Below are 21,148 nucleotides of genomic sequence, written 5' to 3' on the forward strand. Positions count from 1 at the left end.
ACTGGGTTAGAGTTGAATCAGGGTGTGTGTGGAGGAATGGGCATTCGAATGTGTGCTCCTGTCTCAATGCCTGCTGTGTGTTCTTGTTTGTGAGATTCTGTGGCCAAGAGCGAGGAGTACCCTCCTGATGAGGTGCAGGAGGAGCTCTTAAGTACAGATTTGAATTGGTGTCGTCAGAGGACAGCCCTCAGCCTCCAGCTCTGTAGGGTTCTCCCCTCCCTGCGTATTGTTGGATTTTGTGTTTTATATGCACCGCTACTGTCCCCTGTATTTAATTAAAAGTGTTTTCTATCAGTGTTGAGTACCTTGTTTTATTTGCAAAATGTCCTGCCCCAGATTTTTTTAATAAAGTAAGACAGGAAGGAAGGAAGACATTGATGAAAAACTGAGATTGCACCGATTTCAAGGCTTGATTTTTGCCTCTTAGATGTTTCCAGGGAGAAACAGGGTGGTCACAGCAAACTCTGGAAGCTGCATCACTTTAACTTTCAGGCCGTCTTCCCTCCCCGATTAAATGGAACGTTAGTGCCGAGGGCTGACCCTAGAGAACTTACATCGGTGATGCCATCAATATTGTTAGAGCGTCTGATCAACAGGGTGAAGCTGGAGCGAAACGGGAGGAAAGGGAAGCTGGTGTGGACGATGTAAGAAAAGAGAAACCTCAGCTTTGGGTCTGTGTGGTTTACAGTCCAGTGGGGGATGGCAGACGGCATTGATCCGAGTGCTAAGCGCGCGCCAGACCCCATGCTGGCTCCCTCACTACAGTCGGCTCATCTAATCCTCACAGCCTCCTAGGAAGAGTTACCATCCCATTTTATGGCTAAGAAAACAAAGGTTAAGAGCGGTTAACCACACAAAGGCGGTAAATGGCAGAGGCAGACACTGACTGAATCCAAGTCTTTCTGATTCCAAAGTCGCTGTTCTCCACGCAAAGTAGGACTAGAAACTGAAATCGCTTACGCTCTTACTGCTGTGAACCAGAGGCCCGGCGCACAGAAGCACGGTCACTGAGCGGTCACTGAGCACTCTGTCGCCGCCGCAGGCGGGACAGAAAGCCCGGCTGTGCACGGCACTGACCTTTGCTCCACTCGGAGCCGACAGCTGTCCCCGTAAGCGTTTAATGGGATAAATGATAAACTGCCACGTTTCATTCTTAGGGATTGTCTTATGACATAAGTTATTCAACGCACATCCACAAATTCAGGTTGACACATTACAAATGTTCAGTTGTATTTATTTAAACCCGTTGGGCTTTCTGGGCTGCACACATCTTCCCCCCTCACCGCTGGGGTGAAGCTTCAAGCTGATTTATCCATTAAAGCAGCCGAACCTGACTCAGATTCGGCAAACAAAACAAAAGATAACTAGATCATACTAAAATCTACTGAATTTAGCCCGCTTAGTTTAGCCTAGAAGAGAACGACTAATGAGCAATCCAAAAAGGTAAACACTAGAGGGCAATCTGATTTATCCAAGGGAAAAGCGGTAGTGAGATGCGTTTAGAGCCTCGTCACTTGCCGTAGCCCATCCTGCTCCGGAGCCGGCCGAGCCTGCGCACTGAGTTCCGGAAGCTGGTGCACCGGCCACCGGACGGCGCGGCATCTCTCTTCAAAGCCGAAAACCGGGAGTAGGTACCGCGGTCGCCGCCATGAGTCGCAGCTACAATGATGAGCTGCAGTTCTTGGAAAAGACCAATAAAAACTGCTGGAGAATCAAGAAAGGCTTCGTGCCCAATATGCAGGTGAGGCGGGGAAGCCGGACCTGGTGGCCGGGCCTTCCCAGCTGGGGGCCCGCGGTGCCTCCCGGCTACCCGCCGGCCTTCTCTCCCTCCCGACCCTCCGCTCTCGCCGGCGCTATTCCCAGCCCTCAGCAGAGTTCCTCCCACAACTCCCCAGCCCCCCATCCTCTGGCCGGAGGACTACCTAACCTATATTGACCCCGTCATGCCGCTGGAGGGGTCTCCAAATCACGTGGACAAGTAAAGTGGAGTATCAATAGGGGTTCCAAGTAAATGCGAAGTTAGCGTTTTCACACAAGTGTCAAAAACGCTCCTTAAGATGCGCTGCATTCCTGAGCATCAGAGACGCGAGCTGCCTTTTACGAGGTGGCGCAGCCAGTCCTGGGTAGAGTTGCTGGGACTGGAGCTCAATTCTTCCGAGTCACGCTGGCCACTTAGGTGACCTTTACCGATCTCTGTTCGCTGAACAAAGTTTTTAGCCTTCGCCACAGCGTGCTGGTTTTTAACAAAAACGGTTTTGCTCCTCCCAGCAGCCTAGAAAGTTCACAGGGCAGTGTTTGTTTTTAATACTCACCTCGTAGAAAGACCTTGAGGAACAGTCGGTGACACAGCGTCTTCTGCCCACCTAGTGAGAAGCTCAGCCAGGACGGGGTGTCCCGTTCACTTCTGCCAGGATGGACCCCACGAGTCCGATACCAGAGAGTTGGAAAAGCAGGTGCTGCCGGCACTTCTCAGGCTTTGTTGCATTTGTGCCCATTATCTTCCATTAGAGAAGAAAAAGAAGGTATTTGTGAGGTTGTGCTGCCTGTGTTCAATGGCTTTTGAAATTCCTTGCAGGGCCATACAAGTGCACCGAAGGTTGGTGGTCCTGTCTTGGTAACAGTTCCCGGTAGTCGCTCCACCCTTTTATTCAATATCAAAACTTGGAGGAATGTCCCCAGTGAGTAAAGCACTTAGACACCAAGGGGAGGAAAAGCCCACAGTCAGACTCCTTTATGCTTTTTTCCACGCGGCCAGTTTCTGTGTGTGGTGGTTCCCTGAATGCAGAAGGAGAAAATTAAAACCACAGGGACAGGATGATCATAGAGATGGTGACACATTGTCTGGCAGCAGTTCTGGCCCAACTTGTGATGCACAGACTGCTGCTAATCCTAAGAGCAACTCTAACTTTGCCAAGCAGTTCTGGCTTCACTCCCTGCCCCACACTTTTCTATCTCCTAGCCCTTGAGAAGGGGCAGTTGAAATGTTGACATACTGCTCTTAAAACATTACCAACCTCTACGCCAAGTTTAAATTGTGTTCCCATCCTCATGAGAGTCACAAATTTCACACTCATAATTATCCTGTCCTTTGTGGTCTCCATTCCCACATGCTACACTAAAAATTTCTTTTTGTCCCCTCCCATCTTCATGTCATAGTTTTCTTCAGCTCCTAAAAGTGCTGCTATTCCAGTGATGCCTCGTGTCTTTAGAGAGCCGACTCAGACAGTGAAGCAACTGAACAAAAAGGGGGCAACCTGTGAAGCCTCCCTGGCTCTTTAGTCTTGAACAGCTTCTTCATCAGAGTCTGCCCAGCACTGGGTACTCCTGGTACAGCACCTGCCTCGCTGTGGTCTTAATTTGCTCAGCTGGGCTGCATTCTAGACTGGAAGCTCCTCAAGCAGGATCTTGCATGTTCTTTACATCTCCCTTTGTGCCCAATACAGTACCTGACCCATTCATTATAAGTCCTCAGTAAATGTTTGGGGTATTAATAAATGTGACCTTCTGAAATTGTACGAGGGATGTTGCCCATCAACTAGTATTGTTATTCATGCAGTGGTTAAGATGCAGAAATCATCTTTCTGATGAAAGCAGTTTACTGGTCCAGATGATTAAATGTTTAGTCTTTGGTTATCCTTTACTGGGCATTTCCATCATAATATTTGATCTGTGATAAAAATGTTCTGGCCTTTGGTGTTAGTCACATAATTGCCTTTTGTATGTTCCCTTATCAGACTTCTTTATCCTCTAAGATACAGATTATAGGACTGAGCACACAGCTGTGTAGCTACATGTTTAATTTTTTTTTACTCACCATTTACCTAAGTGTAGACTTGTAAATCAGCACAGGACACAGTGAAGTGTGATGTGCTGTTGTCTTAAGCACGGAAGTACATGTAAATTAGATGACTGCATATTTATGTTTGGAATTTGAAATTTTGATTCATCCGTTTTTTTCAAAACCCATTGGTATTGTAGAAGCAGGAGAATACTGAGACCTTTTGGCAGTTGGAGCAATTGGCAGACCTTTATCACATATACAAAATATTTTACCTGTTAAATTCTTAAGTGTGGCTTTGAGAGCAAGAGAATAAACAAAACAGTTTGTAGGCCCTGGCCAGTGTGGCCCTGCTCGAGCGTCCTGTAAACAGAAGAGTCGCAGGTTCAGTCTCTCAAGGCACAGTCGGGACAACCAGTTTCTCATGTTGATATTTCCCTTCCCCTTGCTCTAAAATTGGTAAGTATGTCCTTGAGTGAGGATTTTGAAAAAGTTGTGAATATTTCAAACGCATTTTTAAGAATTACAGTTGAGCCCTGACTGATGTGGCTCAGTGGGTTGGGGATTGTCCCGCAAGGCAAAAGGTCACAGGTTCCATTCCCAGCTTAGGGTCTGGACGCGTGCCAGGGCTGTGGGCTGGCCCACTGTTGGGGCACGTGCAAGAGGCAGCCACTGAGTGTTTCTCTCACACGTCAATGTTTCTTTCCCTTTCTCTAAATATAAATAAATAAAATCTTTTTTTAAAGAAAGATACACAGTTGACCCTTGAACAACACAGGTTTGAATTGCAGATCCATTTATACACAAATTCTTTTTCAATAAATACTATAAATGTATTTTCCTTATGATTTTCGTAATATTTTCCCTCTAGCTTACTCTACTGTAAGAATACAGTACTGATACATATAACAAGCCAAATACATGTTAATTGACTGTTCATGTTATCAGTAAGGCTTCTGGTCGACATTTAGGTTATTGGTAGTTAAGTTTTGGGAAAGTCAAAAGTTATACACAGATTTTCAGCTGTGTGGCGGGGGCTGGGTGGGAGTGGTCGACAGCACCTTAAACCCCCATGTTGTTCAGGGGCAACTGTACTTAAGGGTGGGAACATTTTGTACTCTTTTTCAGTATTTTAGAGAGAAGAAGGGAGAGAGAGGGAAAAACGTAGCTTTGTTGTTCACTTACCGATGCGTTCATTGGTTGCTTCTTGTATACGCGAACATGCGATCCTGGTGTCTGGGGATGGCGCTCTAACTACCTGAGCTACCCAGACAGGGCCCATCCTGTACTTTTAATGGGAAGTTTTCTGCTTGTTTAAGGTAATATGAAAGTATTTTTACAAAGTAAAACAAAACGAATACTGTACAGCTTTTGTGGTCTACCAGTGTCGATACATTGTGTATGTGTGCTGAGACATGGTTGTTCCTTTTCTTTGGTACCAGGTTGAAGGAGTTTTCTACGTGAATGATGCCCTGGAAAAACTAATGTTTGAGGAATTAAGGAATGCCTGTCGAGGTGGGGGTAAGTACATTAGAATTGTACGTGTGGTATTATAAGTGTCTTCCCTATAGCCTGAGAAAAAATGGTAACTTGGATAATTGGGTGTTTTTTGTTTGTTTTTTATCAGTCTAATCCTTGTTTTAATTTTTTAATTTTATTTATTTATCTTTAGAGGGGAAGAGAAGGAGAGAGGGAGAGAAATATCAGTGTATGGTTGCCTCTCATGCGACCCCTGCTGGGAATTGGTCTGCAACCCAGGCGTGTGCCGTGACTGGGAATTGAACCCCGATACTCTGGTTCACAGGCCTGCACTCAGTCCACTGAGCTACACCAGCCAGGGCTAGATAATTGTTTTTAAAAATACAAAAATAATGTCAAGAAATGACCAAGACTTGAAATGAGACCAAAAAATCTATTTCTAATTTGCGATTATATTGTTAGCTGCCTGACCTTGCAGAAACCGTTTGGAGCCGGATGGACCCGGTTGGTTTTGAAACTACCTTGGGTAATAATAAGAGCTGCCATTTATTGTGCACTTACTATGTGCTGGGCCCTTTACTAGAGGCTTTACACAGGTCACCTCATGTAAGTCTCGGAGGAAGATACCGACTTCGTTTTAAAGACGTGTAAGTCCAGGTTCAGTGAGGGTGAGTCATTTTAATGTGCCCAAGGCAGCACAACCTCTTGGCGACAGAGCCAGGTTTCGGGCCCAGGAGTGCCTGACTCCAGAGTCAGTGTTCTTAACCTTATGCTGATTGGCCTCACCTCGCTTTGGTTATCTTATCAATAAAAGACAGTTTGTTACCCCTGCCCTGCAGGACTACAGTGGGTTTACAGGAAGATGTGTAAAGCTCTCATAGTAGTGGTGGAGTTGAAATCCAGTTTTAACCCTTTATTTTTTTTTAGATGAACAAACTCAGTCTCCCCTCCTTCTGCTGGGGTAGGCTGACTTGTCTGAAGTGACACAGAACCCAAGTGGCGGAGCTGGGACTAGAACCGCTGGTCCCTTGATTCTTCATCCACTGTTTTCTCAACTCCGCATTGCCCTTTTTTTGTCACTTAGAGTGAAAGCAGAATTGATTTTATTTTGATAAATTATATGAACTTGGAAAATGTACATTTTTTATATTGACAACATGATGTCAAGTAGTTGTTTCACACCTCCCAGTGCGTTTGCTCAGAACACCGACAGATGCCTGTCACCAGTCCGCCCGCCCTCACCACCTTTCTGTGCGTCGGCCGCCGGAGAAGCCACCTTCATACATCCGTCGCAGACATTTTGTGCTTTGTGTTAGTGGTCTGGTCACTCCGCTCCGTGTAAGGCAACCTAGAAACGTATGGATACACTTACTAAAACTCAAACGTGTCCTCTTTTCTGGTGTCTGGTTTTTGTCCTCAGGTGTTGGTGGCTTCCTGCCTGCCATGAAGCAAATCGGCAACGTGGCAGCCCTGCCTGGGATTGTTCATGTGAGTCACGTTCGGAGTTTTAAACATTTGTATTTTCTTAGTCTAAAAGTTTGACAGATGGGTGAATAGCCATGCCTGACTGCTGGTGGTATCATTTAGACAGTGACCTTTGGACATCAGGAAATAACCAGGGGACATAAATAATTGGGCCTGAATGGCATCACAGGTTCTGGTTGCCTTTTGCTAGACTCTGTAAGCGTTTGAGAACCTTCAAAGAAGTTTTTAATGTGTCCTTTGTCATTGCACGTCATTTTTTCCTGGATTAGTATACCACCATTGTAGTTTACACTGTGGCCCCGTTTAAGAGGACGATTGGAGAAGGAATAGAGAGACATTTAAGGGTTGGGACTGGGGGGAGGGAGAGAGAACAGTGTAGTTATTCTGGACACGACTGAAAAAGAGGGTAGTGACCATAATAGGGATAAAACTGGGTGGTACACGTGGCCCTGTACTGCTGTCCAGCATTCAGATGCCACCGTTACAGGGAGAGGTTAAAATGAATCCATTCTACAGACTTTTGGAGGTCTTCATGCCAGTTACTGTGCTGGGCACTGGGGGGCAGGGCGGAGGGGATAAGAAGACATGGCTTATGTACACGAAAACCTCGCACGTGGCTCGGTATCTCCATATATCCTCAGCATGTGTGACCTGCATTCCTCCTGGGTCAGGATCCCTTTCTAGGCCCCAGATGTAAAAGTACACAGTGTTCATACCATTAAATGGATTACAGTTGTCTATGATGGCTTAAACACTATGGACCTATGGTATATAAATCAGATACTTCTGTCCTTTTAACCTGACATGACCACGACTTGTCAATGTCTGTCTTCAGTGTCTTTAAAATGTTTAAACTGACACATTAAAGTTAGTGTGTGGTCCTCCCGTGTCGTGTTATACTGAGGCTTTCCTGTTTAAGGTTTCTTTAGTTAATGGTCAGATTTTACAAGAAGGATTTTTCTCTGCTATATTAACTTTATGATTAGGAGTTTTTACACCTAATTTTCACCAACAGAGAACGTTTTATAAAACTAGGACCTAGATTTGGGGAAGACTTCAGCCTGCAGCCTCCCTGAGAATCACACTCGGGTCCATCAGCAAGCAGAGTACGGGGCTGAGAAAGCCGACCTTCATGTTCTGATTCTCTTTCAGCGATCTATCGGGCTTCCTGATGTGCACTCGGGTTATGGGTTCGCTATTGGGAACATGGCGGCCTTTGACATGAACGACCCGGAAGCAGTGGTGTCCCCGGGTAAGGTGACTACACGCTGCTGTCTGGTGTGTGGCTTCTCTCAGTGTGTCATCGCCTTTCTGACTGAGAACGTGGCTTCTTCCCGTGTGTGCATCTCTGTCTCATCGTACACCACCATTTCTTTCCCTTGTTACTGAGAGGATTAATTGTGGACACTCAGAGGCTCTTCAAAGTCAAGTAAAGCATATTCTTACTGAGAATTCTTTAGGCTCTTACGATATGCCAGGCACTATTCAGACATTGGCTACGAAACAAACTGAAACACTTTCCTGGCAAATTTATGGACCTTTATGTCCCAGTTAAACCTCTGGGCAAATTGGAGCATTATTGTGAGGGTTAAATGAGTTAAGTCGTGTAAAATACCTACAACAGTCCTAGGCATGTGGGAAGCATTCGGTGTTTGCTTTCATTGTCACTGTCCACTTCCAGTCGTATACATCTTTTCTGTTGTGGGGTGCTTTTGCTGAGAATATTTCATGTCAGGAGTAGTATCTTTGATTTCAAAGTCTGGAAAAATATATAAATTACATCTTGAGAGCTCTGCCTCTGGCAGTGGTGAACATGGTTGTTTCAGACTAATCCCTCGCTGGGAATAACAAGAAAGACTGAATAAAATTTTTTATAAAAATCTCTTTGAGAGCATGGGAAAGCTGTTACAGCAGTAAGAATTGATGAGGCTACAATGCAGATAAAAAGAGAAGTACAAATATGTGAACCCAACATTTAATGCTGTTTTTCCCTTGAGAAAATGGCTGATTTCAGTCATTAAGTATGTAGATGATTTGAACAATCCAGTTGATGATCTTGACACCTTGACCTTGATGTACCTGCACGGTTGTGTGTGCACGCACATCCAGTGCATCCAAGAACTGTAAAACACTGTACACACTTTTCTCAAGTGCACACATCATTTACCAAAATTGACCAAATGCTGAGCTAGAAAGCAGCTCTCAAATTTCAGTGCATTGAAATCAGAGAGGCAGTTCTCAAAAATTTTGGACTAAAGACCCCTTTACACTCTTTAAATTTTTTTTGAGGGTTGATGTCAAAGGCTTTTATCAATGTTTACCTTACTAAACATTAAAGCTGAAACATAATTAAAACAATAATATACAACTGCATATGTCATTATTCATCAAGCAAACATGTTAGTACATCACGTAGTCTTTGGAAAACTTTACACTCAGTAAGTTTAAAAGGCTAATAATGTTTTAGCATCATTTTACATTTAGTCTTAGACCTGAAAGGATCTTGGGACCACACTTTAGAACCACCAGTAGAGAAGATAGTCTCTTACCACAGTGAAATTAAGTTAGAAATCATCAACCACCAAACTATTTTTAAAAACCTTAACTAGTATATATTTAAATAACCTATGGGTCAAAAATAAAACATAAAAAAATACAAAATAACTTGACATTAATAAAATATACTCTTGTCTAAAAACTGTGGTTACTGTTAATACCATACTTGGATAGAAATATATATATATATAGCTTTAAGTGCACAAATTAGAAAAGAGGAAGAGCTGATTATCAATGATCTAATCATCCATTTGGAAAAGTTAGACAAAGAACAAAGTAGAAACCTAAAGTAGGTAGAAAGGTGGACATAATGTGTCTGTTACTTTAAATTGTTTTGGTATCATCAGACTTTACCCACAGAGAACCACTTTATTGGCTACTGTAAAACAGTTCTTTGGTTTGGGGTTTTTTGTTGTTGTTGTTTTTAAGAATGGCTGTCCTTTAAACCCTGTATTAGTGGGGGGAAGGCACAGGTGACAATGCCCAACTACCTGGTTTTCCCAATATTTGACAAACTTTTCTGTATTTTTCAGGTGGCGTCGGATTCGACATTAACTGCGGTGTCCGCTTGCTCAGGACCAATTTAGATGAAAGCGATGTCCAGCCTGTGAAGGAGCAGCTTGCCCAAGCTATGTTTGACCACATTCCTGTCGGGGTGGGGTCGAAAGGTGTCATCCCAATGAATGCCAAGTAAGCGCAAGTTTCCAATAGATGGAGTGAGAGAAATGACACCCACAAGACCCTCACGTTCACTTCCAGCCTAGGACAGTTAGGAGACGCGCGTCCTGCAGTCTCTTCAGGAGGTGGTAACGAGTTGATCTTTTAAGTGTGAGGTCCAGCCCAGTTTGAAAAGCAAACCTGGAAAATATAAATAAATTCTACTCATTTTTATTAATATTTTAGTTTTGCTATTTTTTAAAGGTTTTATTTATTTATTTTTAGAGAGAGAGAAAGAGGGGAGAGAAACATTGATGTGCAAGAGAAACATCATGGGTTGCCTCTCGTATGTCCCCTGACCAGGGACTGAACCTGCAGCCAGGCATATGCCTTGACCAGGAATTGAACTGGTGACCTTTTGCTTTGCGGGATGACACCCAAGCAACGGAGCCACACTGGTCAGGGCTTTATAAATATTTCAGATAGGAATTTTGTCCTAATACATACTGTTTGAAATGGGCTGTAGCAGGGCGGGGACATTGAACACTGCAGTCTGCCCTGGCAGTGTTTCGGAAGAGGGCTGGACCTTAGGTGAAGAGCAAAGTTTTTTCCTTAATGTATGTGCACCTCAGCTTCAAAATGCAGGTGCGATAAAGCCCTGAGTACTTCTGTGAAGGTAAGACTAGAGCTTGAAATTCAACCTGTGTTGCCTGAGGACATTTTAGATAGCTTTATTATTTGACTGTAACTTTTCATAAATTATTAAAGCAGACAGGTAGCTGTGGTAAAGTTAGTGGTAGATAGTGATATCTGATTGTGGTTATAGATTGTCTTTGGCTGCTTAATTATCACCTCATAAAACTCAGGATCGGAGAGATAAATAAGATTTGAAAAATACAAATAAAGGACTATATCAATGCCAAGAAAGCTATGATCATCTCTGCTGTGTCATATACCATTTTATGTAGCAATTACTTATGTAACTGCTTTCCCAAAAAAACTGTAGGGTTGCTGAGAGCTGTCTAGAACAATGCCTGGTACACAGGCGATAGTAAATGGGTGTTTCCTCTGCCCTTGGAGATGTGGTCATCCTTAGGTTTGATCTCCCTTGACAGTGGAATGACGAGCACCTTGTTACTCACCTAGAGACTTGGAAGAGGCCTTGGAGATGGGTGTGGACTGGTCCCTAAGAGAAGGCTACGCCTGGGCCGAAGACAAGGAGCACTGTGAGGAGTACGGCAGAATGCTGCAGGCCGACCCCAACAAGGTCTCTGCGAGGGCTAAAAAGAGAGGCCTTCCTCAGGTAACACGCCCTTTGGCAGGGGAACGTGTTCGTATTTTTCAACTTTTGTTTTTGTTGGTGGACAAAAATCTGTCTTCTGTGTGGCAAATATATGTCCCTAGGTTTTTTCACAGTATATCAAAACAAGCACAAATTTGTTTGTTTATGCTTCATTCTTACTCTTTTAAAAAGCTCTCAGGAGCTTGCCAATGTTCATAAGATAAAACAAGACACCATGAATTAGAAGCTAATGGGAGAAAACCAAGTTAGGATCATAAGCTGAAATTGCATGTGTACATACTTCACCAAGGCAAGATTTGGCTGAAAGGTTTTTCATGTCTTAGGTGAAAAGAGATACCTTGTCAGTTCACAGTGTTCATGGGATAAAATAATTCAGATACTTGAAATTTATAGCTCATTTTGGGGGCTTTGCCATTAAATTGCTGTGACCTCGGGCAAGTCTCTTTTTGCCTATCTGGATCTCGTTTTCTTATCTGAAAATCGGGGTAGTTAAAGCTGGGCAACTTCTAAAAACTCTTTGAGCACTGCCATTCCCTGGTTCCTAAACCAGAGAATGGCTAGCTCCAGTGGAGGCACATACTCTTGCAGTGATGGATAATGGTGTTAGTGAACTCAAGACGTGCACCCTGAAATTTGACCCTCTGTCAGCCATGTTTACAATTTCCTTCGAGCCATTTAATGGTATGGGTTTGGGTTTTTGAAGCTCTTAATATGTGTTTACCTCAAGCAGAGAGTGATAAAATAAACTTCAGGAGCTGCTCTGCATTATTGTCGCTGTGTGGGATATTGCATTGAATGAACGAAGCATTTCTAAGGCTTAGAAATGCGTTTGTTATATAACACTATTTGTGTGATTATTTTGTTGTTGTTGTTGTTGTTGTTACTGGTTGTTTTATATCTATTTGCTTTTAAATGGATATAAAAAAAATCAGAACAGAGGCTCTTTCACCAGACATTCTTCTCTTTGCAGCTGGGGACCCTGGGAGCAGGTAACCACTACGCAGAGATCCAGGTGGTGGATGAGATCTTCAATGAGTACGCTGCGAAGAAGATGGGCATCGACCACAAAGGCCAGGTCTGCGTGATGATCCACAGCGGCAGCAGAGGCTTGGGCCACCAGGTAGCCACAGGTATATTCTGGACCTGGCTTTTGGCGTGCTGCTAAAATGTACGTTTTATGGGGAACCATACAGAGATTTAAGAAAGCTCTGGAACTCTACTGTGCAGGTTTTTACCCTGGTTCTTCTAATTAGACCTCAGATCACTTCACTGGGCCTTAACTTCCTTGTATGAAAAAAATAGGAATAATAGCTTCATGTTGTGTTGCTGTAGTAGATTAAATGAAGTAATACATGTAAAGTACATCAGTGTTTGAGGCTTAGTACTCAATAAATATTGGCTCCAATTATTTCTTTTATTTTTACTATTATCATCTGACCTAGAAAGAGCAAGGACCTTAAGTTGTAGAGTTTATATTGTAGACATTAATTCAGCAAATATGTCTTAAATACTTATACTGACTAGGTGTTAGAGTGGATTCAGTGATGGAATCAGCAAGGACTCTGCTCTCACATTGTCTCATGAAAGAGATGTGATGTTCCTTAAAAAGCAAGAGTATATAGTCCTGGCAGGTGTGGCTCGGTGGATTGAGTGCTGGCCTGCGAATCAAAGGGTCACTGGTTCGATTCCCAGTCAGGGCACATGCTTGGGTTGCAGGCCAAGTCCCCAGTGGGATACATGTGAGAGGGAACCACACATTGATGTCTCTTTTCCTTCTCTTAATCCATCCTTTCCCCCTCTCTAAGTAAATAAAATATATTTTTTAAAACGAATATAAGACAGGAGGTAGTGATGGATTAAATGTTACAGGAGAGACAAAGGAAAAAGATACCAAGATTTCGGAGTTGGCTTCATGGACATGTAATGTTTGCAGTTTGGACATTAATGACCAAAAGACAGCGAGAACAAAAGTAGGGGGCAGGGAAGTAACAGGAAGATCACGCCGAATAATTTATAGGGTGTGTGAAAGAATTGATGAATATATGGAAAGTTATAGAGGCATGGGAATCATTATAAACTTTAAGTCATATGTTATAGTTCATCCTCGTGTATACATTTCATCCTATGGGAATGTAGTTTGTGCCAGCCTCACCCATTAGAATACTTCATCTAGCAAATATGTGAGCACTGGCTAGTATTTTAGAGTTGTGTGTTCTCTATATTTTGTCATGGATTTGATTTTCCTGCAGAAGATCTAGCAACTTATGCCCAGCTCTTTTACCCAAAGTCACTGAAACTTATTTTTAAAAACCATGGTAATAAAATGTGTTTTACTGCTTCTCTTCTCACTCACGCACATGCCGTTGTTCACACCACGTGCCCGCCTCACGGTGTCACGGCTCTGACAGGGAAGATTCTCAGTACATGTGTCTTGACCAGGCAAGTAGATGAACTCAGAAGCACTTCCAAGGGAAAGCTTTGTTTCACATGGCTTGTTGTTGCTGTTTATAGAATGGGTTTGGATGCAGCCTAGCTTCCTGCAGTAAACCTGCAGAATTACAGAGGGAAAGCTGACTGGTTGGCCTTGTTGCTCCCTTGTTCCAGACGCCCTGGTTGCCATGGAAAAGGCCATGAAGAGAGACAAGATCATAGTCAATGACCGGCAGTTGGCCTGTGCTCGGATCTCGTCTCCAGAGGGCCAGGACTACCTGAAGGGCATGGCCGCGGCGGGGAACTACGCCTGGGTCAACCGCTCGTCCATGACCTTCCTGACCCGTCAGGTACTCGAAGCTGCTCTTCTGTTCCAAGTTACGATGAGATTAAGTGCTTTGAATCAGAGCCTATAAAATTTGGCTTTTGAAATTTAAAATGCTTGAAATATTGGCAGTGTCTAAGCTTTCGACGTCTTCTTAAAATAAATAAGCAGGGTATCGGGTGTGGGGAGTGAGGGAAGAAGAGAAGCCAGCATGGTTCCTGGAATTTTCCTGGAGCAGTGGAGAGGATAGGAGTGCCATTCACTAAGGTGCAGAAGGTCGAGGGGGGAGAGCTCTGAAGGGTGGGGTCGAGAGCAGCCAAGCAGCTTTCCGACCAAAGTTGGAACTTGTGGAATGGAGTTTCCTGGTCTAAAAGAGTTTTTGTCCTTTACGTGAAGGTTCACACTGCCACTGTTTTTGGATTCTTAAATCCCTCACCCCTTTCAGGAACGAACTAGCTGGCGTCAGTAGAGAAGTTCTGAAGTGTGGTTCTGGCTGCTTTTAACTTAAGCTTCTTTCTTAGGCTTTTGCCAAGGTCTTCAACACAACCCCCGATGACTTGGACCTACACGTGATCTATGATGTTTCTCACAACATCGCCAAAGTGGAACAGCATGTGGTGGACGGAAAGGAGCGGACCCTGTTGGTGCACAGGAAGGGGTCCACCCGAGCTTTCCCTCCACACCATCCCCTCATCGCTGTCGACTACCAGGTGCGTACGAGCCACTTGTAGTTTCAGGCAGTGGGTGCACGCTTTAGGTAGTTCCAAATATGGAGGAATTTAAACAGGAATTGTAATGGCAAAAGGCAGCAGTGGTAAAGAGAAAATCTGTCATCCATACCCCCGTCACCGTGCTTTAGGATTACCTCTTTAAGGCTTTGAATGATTGGAAGACTGTTGACATTAAATTCAGTCTGTTCCATTCGTTTCACTCTTAGAGTTAGAAAGACCCTTAACCTGCTCCCATTTCACAGATGAGGAAACCGAAACCTGGAGGAGAGGCAGGGTGGTTCTTCTCATGACCCTACACGTTAGAATGTGCTTTGCTCGTGCACTCGGTCTGCCTTCTGCTGCCTTTCTCGTCCATGTTTTTATTGCCTTCTTCCCTCCCCTGTCAGTTATCGAAGAATCCAAATAATGTCAATGTAGTTGTGAGATAAGTTTAAATAAGTTTAGATGCTCAGATTTCTCCCACAATCCTCCAGTGCAAGAAGGAATTTAAATCTCAGGCGTGAAGAGCTCATGCTTTCCTGAATTCTAACATGTTTGATTTGTGTGCCTCATCAGCTCACTGGACAACCAGTGCTCATTGGTGGCACCATGGGAACCTGCAGTTACGTTCTTACTGGCACTGAACAGGGCATGACTGAGACCTTTGGAACAACCTGTCATGGAGCGGTAAGGAAAACAAAAACTTACTTAGAAGTGCTCTCTTCGATTTAGTCATCATTTTGCTGTTTTGCATTTTGAAAGGTAAATGTACTTGATTGAGCATCAGCAAAGTTGGGGTTCGGGTCTTATCTTCCTACGGAATTTATTCCCATATTGTGTACGTCTGGTGAACTAACCGGGGTCATCTGTTATCTCTCCCAGTAGGGTCATTGTCAGGCCAGTGACTATTTCTCTCCAAGTCCTCAAAGTCCAGACTGAGAAATTGTCACATTAGCGTAACCAATACAACTTTAACTGGTGCACATTTACCTCACAAGTTATCTCAAGCAGCAGACCTAGGCATTTGCATACTTTGCTCCTTACCGGGCGGATCCACTCAAGGTTTGGGGGATATGCCCTGTGTGCAGGTCAGAGCCCTTGCGTATGGACTGCACAGCTATATCACAGCTGTATCTGCCTCTTCTGAGCTAGGGCTCGGTAGACTTTCTGTGAAGCACCAGACAGTAAGTGTTTCAGGGTTACGGGACCATGTGATCTCGGTAGCAGCTGTTTTATTGTGCTATTGTGAAGAAGCAGCCCTAGATACTACGTAAGTGAATGGGCATTGCTGTGTTCCAATAAAACTTTATTTCCAGTAAAGCCGTGGTAAGCCAGATTTGGCTCACCAACCAATTTGGCCAAGCCCTGTACTAAGCCATTGGTGTGTAGTAGAAAATAGAAACTTTCTAGATACCCTCTCATAGTACAAACTGTCACAAATTGTTTTCATCTTACTTTTTTCTGTGACTTTTTCATTTCCGGTTGTCTCCCACCTCCTTATTTTAACCCAGTGATCAAAACCAGTGGGACATCTCACATAAGCAGTGTCTGGGGGCGTTTTTGATTGTACATTTGGGGCAGGGAGTTTTGCTGCTGGCATCTCATGGGCAGAGGCAAGGATGCTGCTAAACATCCTACAGTGTACAGGACAGTCCCCACACAGAGAATTGTCGGGTCCAAACTGTCAGGAGTGCTGAGGTTGACAAAACTGTTTTAAATCATAAAGAGTGATAGCAGACACACTGTTTACCATTAAAAAGTTATATATCTTATTAAAGTGATAATGGTAATTAGAAACAAAACTAAATGTTTAAATACTAAATGCTTTGTATAGCTGGAAATTTGTTTTCCAAAAGGATATGATGAGGTTTATAACAAAAGGCGCATAATAAGGTTGATAAAAAATAGTTAAAGATTGTCTTTTAATTCCATTTTTAGTGTAAAAAGAAGTCAGGGAAAAGGCAGATAATTCTGAGGATTTAAATAATTGCTGGGATTGAACATAAATTGTATTGTAGCTCAGAATTTATAAAGTGAAGTTGACTCCTTTCCTAATCTAGGGCCGTGCGCTGTCCCGAGCCAAATCTCGGCGTAATTTAGATTTCCAGGACGTCTTGGACAAATTGGCCGATATGGGAATTGCAATTCGTGTTGCCTCACCCAAACTGGTTATGGAAGAGGTAAGTGAAGTTTTCATAAATATTTAGCATAAAACTGTTTATGATTTATGCCAGTGCACAGAGGCAGCAATTTTTGGTATTGGTAACAGAGATTATGATTATTTTTTTAAATAACTTCAAATACAGTTGATAATTATCTTCCCTTTTGTTTGGAGATTAATTACAAACCAGGTTCATGAAAGTGATTTTTATCTTTTACATAGTCTCCATCTATATATTATGCTTTAAAAGTAGTTTGAGCCCTGGCTGGTGTAGCTCAGTGGATTGAGCGCCAGCCCGTGAACCAGAGGATCAAGGTTCGATTCCCAGTCAGGGCACATTCCTGGGTTGCAGGCCAGTTTCCAGCAGGGGACGCACGAGAGGCAACTATATGTTGATGTTTTTCTCCCTCTCTCCTTCCCTTCCCCTCTAAAAATAAATAAATAAAATCTTAAAAAAATAAAAATAGTTTGAGCTGGCTCATTTTAACCTTTCTTTTGCACAGCTGCATACTTAACATTTTAATTTAAAAGCAAATTTGAAAAAACATGGGATGTTTGGAGAAACAATTTTGCCTGATTTATAAGAAAGAGAGCAAAGACTGTTTAAATTGTATGCCTATACATGTCTGTATACATGTGTTTGCACAGATGTACACATTCAAATAGAAGCAACATAACTTTTTTAAGAAGTTTAACAGAAAAGAAAAGCAGTCATCCAAAGACATGCTGCCATAAGAAAACTGTCACCTCCTTTTGTAGGATACTTACTGCCAATGTTTTCCCTAAATGCTTTTTTAAAAACTAGTTATAATCATAGTTTACAAACCTTGCATAGTCCTTTTTGTATATTTTTTAGATTTTATTTATTTTTAGTGGGGGAGGGAAGGAGAGAAGGAGAGAAACATCAATGTATGGTTGCCTCTCATGTGTCCCCTGCTGGGAACTGGCCTGCAACCCAGGCATGTGCCCTGACTGGGAATCGAACCGTGATCCTTTGATTCACAGGCCCGCACTCAATCCACTGAGCTACACCAGCCAGGTATTTTTTATTTTTAAAAAATTTTTCACCCTGGCTTAATTAAGAGATTTAAGAAAACAGAAAACATCTAGAACCAGAGATAACTGGTAACATTTGGTATATTTTTTACTTGCATGTTTTACAATGTGTTTTCACTCATTCACCTATTCAGCTAATACTTATTAAACATCTGCTAATAGTTAGGTACCGGTTTAGATGCTAGGAATACTGCAGTGAACAAAGCTAACATAAATTCTTCCTTGTGAAACTTAGCAAGTAGTAAGTACAGCCGCATTAGATGGTGATAAGTGCTCCAAAGTAAACATGGGAGGGGGGATACAGAGAGACTGGGGGTGGGTGAAGTTTGAAGTAGGGTGTCTTAAGGTGATATTTAAGTGAAGAGCTGAGGGGAATGAGGGACTGGTCTGTGTGGTTAAGCTTTCCAGGCAGAGAGAAGAGCAGGTTGCAACTAAGTACTGCACAGTGCAAAAGAAGCAAGATTGGTGAGGGTGTTGCTAAGGGATTGTAGGGCTCATGGGGTTGAAGGGTTATCGGGGGGTGGAGCACAAGGGGGGTGAGCTGGGAACCGAGGCTGTGATCGCCAACCAGCCTGGGATGCTTGACACAGATAATGAAGGACAGGTGATCATTGGTAATGACAAGTTCTGCAATGTGACTCCGGAAGTGAATAGCTGAGGTAAAATTGGAGGAGCAGGAGTCAGTGAACTAAGAAGCCAAGGTGCTAAAGGGACCCTCTTCCTCGATGTTAAAATCATCAGGACTGTGAAAGGAGAGACTGACAGTGAGCGAGGTGCTGGAAGTCCATGTAATGGTGGGGCGTGATGCAGACCGGAGAGATAATTGCAACCAGAAAACGTAGTAGGTGGTAATAAATGAGCACCGCAAGATTCAAAACTGCCAGTGTTTAGGGAGGAGGGAGGGAGAATGGTCTGGAAAGAACCATGAAGAGGAAGGACACCTGTCCCACTTCTCAGGCTCACTGTATGACCCAGTTTGAGAGAGAAAACAGCTACCATTCCAGAAAGTTGGAGGCAAAGGTAGCATCCTCAGGGGACATCCATATTTCAGCAAGAGCCAAAAGGTGAAGGGAATGTTTAAAGAAGGGAAGCCAGAGAGTTTGAGTCAATGGAAGGAGTTTCAGGGGCCACAGTGGAAAAGCCTCAGAAATCAGAAGAGAATGGGAGATGAGCCAGGAAGGGGTGTGTTCAGAGCTGTACGGGAATCTGTCTGGGAGGTGTGAACTTCCTGTGTTGACGTGAGTGGAGACAAAAGGTGTGTGAGATTCAGTCTCGTTGTGGCCAGTGAGTTGTGAGTAGGAAGGTAAGGAGGAGATCTTCCTTGAAATTCACGGAATTTGTGTGTGTGCATATATACAGACACACACAAATATACAAACACATATACAGTGTTAGTCATATATATGAATGTCGTAACTTCCCCTTGTGAAGGTAGTACATGTTAATTCCAGGAATTTTAACAACTGTAGAACTCTGTGAAGAAAGAAAATCAAAATTGCAAGTAACTCCACCATCTAAAGATACCGCTAACAGGGTAGTTTGGTGCATTTCCTTCCAGTTGAGTATTAGTGTATGCACTTTATTCAATTATGCCTACTGCTCTTCTTAGTTACAAAAGTGATATATGTTCTTTGGGGATATTCTGAGTAATACAGAATATATATAAAACAAGATGAGAGTGTTTATCTTCCTGCCCCCTTATTAACACTGAACTTAGGCACCTTTTTAACCTTTTTTTGATAGGGGAAAAAAATCTCAGTATTGTTTTAATGGGCATTTCTTTAATTACAAGTGAAGCTTACGGAGACTTTTACAATGTTTGACTCACCCCTGCAGGCTCCCGAGTCCTATAAGAACGTGACAGATGTGGTAAACACCTGCCATGACGCGGGAATCAGCAAGAAGGCCATCAAACTGAGGCCGATTGCTGTTATCAAAGGGTAGAACCCTGACTGCGGCCACCCGCCTCCAGTTTGACCCTCACTGCAGTGGAAACGGACTGAAGTGCTCTTCAGACATCAAGACCCAGAGACCTGGCATGTCCCAGCCTGTGTGACTGTAACTGCCTGTGGCAAAGGGGCTGACGGGGAGGCTGGGGCTTCGGGAGCCAGGCTTGTAAAATCACCTCCTGGGAGGAGTCACAGAGCCCCACTGGGAAAGCGGTGCACGTGCTTCCTCCTGGGCTGCCCCGCAGATTTTTAGGGAAATCTGTGAGCGGGTGGGGGTCGTTCAAGAAATTGCCTTACCTGGTCACACAAGTCTTTAGTCATCAGAAGGAACTTCTTTACACCAAACTCTACATCCTGAGGGGTGTCGTGAATACCATTATATTAAATGAGGTTCTAGAGTGCTTCCACCCTCCTTTCGTCACTTTGTCCATTCATCCACCCTGTTCCCCCTTCCCCTCACTGAGCAAAGCCCGAAATACCATTCTTCAGTGGAAAGTACCTGCAGGGTCGTGTCAGGATATAAGATGATTGGATACTGGGGCACATTGAGGAGAGACTGTGTGGCCATGTAGGAATGGGGACCGAGAAGGAAAGATAATTTCTCGTAGACTAGAGCTACCTTTCTCATTCTGAATGTAAGGCAGAGTTTTGACTTGACCGGCTAAATGACATCAGCTGGTGCCTGTCATTAATTAGAACTGGCCCGGCACTTTTCTTGAATAATAACTTGCACAACAGCAGCAGAGAACCCTCACATAATGCCGAGCATCTTCCCATGGGTGATCGGATTACCAGAGAAGCAGGAAATGACCGCATCTGTGACATTAAAACGTTAAAGCTTTGCTCTGTGTTTGACAGCCTGACTAGTCTCATGCCGCTGGTTAGATTTCATGTCAATGTAACTGACACCTTGAAGATGTTAAAGTCATAGGTTACTAAGACCTCTGTTGAGTCCAAATAGCCAAATAGAAAAATCTAATAAAGTTGCAATATGTTGTTTACATTTTGTGCTTAATATTTTATAGCTTAGAACAATCAGTATTTGTACTTGAGTCACTTTGGACCATGTTGCTGTTTTCTGATTTTTCTCCCAGGGTGCTTTCAGAGATTCACCCTAAAAAAAAATACTCTTACGACTTGTCCCTCAACTTACAATAAAACCCCCATTGGAATATCTTCTAGATGCCGTTTGGAAGGCTAGCGAAAAGTAGACTTCTCTGAAAATGTATGATATGAAATAGCATGTCTTTACTCTGAGC

At 43.4% G+C, this 21,148-nt stretch overlaps 1 protein-coding gene across 1 annotated transcript; it reads left to right on the plus strand.

Moving 5' to 3' along the window:
* Nucleotides 1–1,550: 1,550 nt before the first annotated feature.
* On the plus strand, nt 1,551–20,890 carry RTCB (RNA 2',3'-cyclic phosphate and 5'-OH ligase). The gene is made up of 12 exons (XM_037160368.2): nt 1,551–1,741; nt 5,221–5,299; nt 6,678–6,745; nt 7,895–7,994; nt 9,832–9,988; nt 11,102–11,258; nt 12,229–12,388; nt 13,863–14,038; nt 14,535–14,723; nt 15,300–15,410; nt 16,784–16,903; nt 19,777–20,890. Exons 1-12 carry the CDS (start codon nt 1,649–1,651, stop codon nt 19,882–19,884), a joined length of 1,518 nt encoding a protein of 505 aa, XP_037016263.2. The 5' UTR covers nt 1,551–1,648; the 3' UTR covers nt 19,885–20,890.
* The last annotated feature ends 258 nt before the right edge of the window (nt 20,891–21,148 follow it).

The sequence above is a fragment of the Artibeus jamaicensis genome, unplaced genomic scaffold (genome assembly GCF_021234435.1).
Source record: "Artibeus jamaicensis isolate MK-2021 breed Jamaican fruit bat unplaced genomic scaffold, CSHL_Jam_final contig_233, whole genome shotgun sequence".
NCBI classification, from domain to species: domain Eukaryota; kingdom Metazoa; phylum Chordata; class Mammalia; order Chiroptera; family Phyllostomidae; genus Artibeus; species Artibeus jamaicensis.

What these genes read in the sequence shown, in the direction of transcription:
- RTCB (XM_037160368.2), top strand. Translation starts at nt 1,649, where the DNA reads ATGAGTCGCAGCTACAATGATGAGCTGCAGTTCTTGGAAAAGACCAAT. An exon ending in CCCTGCCTGGGATTGTTCAT is followed by an intron (nt 6,746 to 7,894) that starts GTGAGTCACGTT and finishes ATTCTCTTTCAG; the next exon opens with CGATCTATCGGGCTTCCTGA. An exon ending in GTCATCCCAATGAATGCCAA is followed by an intron (nt 9,989 to 11,101) that starts GTAAGCGCAAGT and finishes TTACTCACCTAG; the next exon opens with AGACTTGGAAGAGGCCTTGG.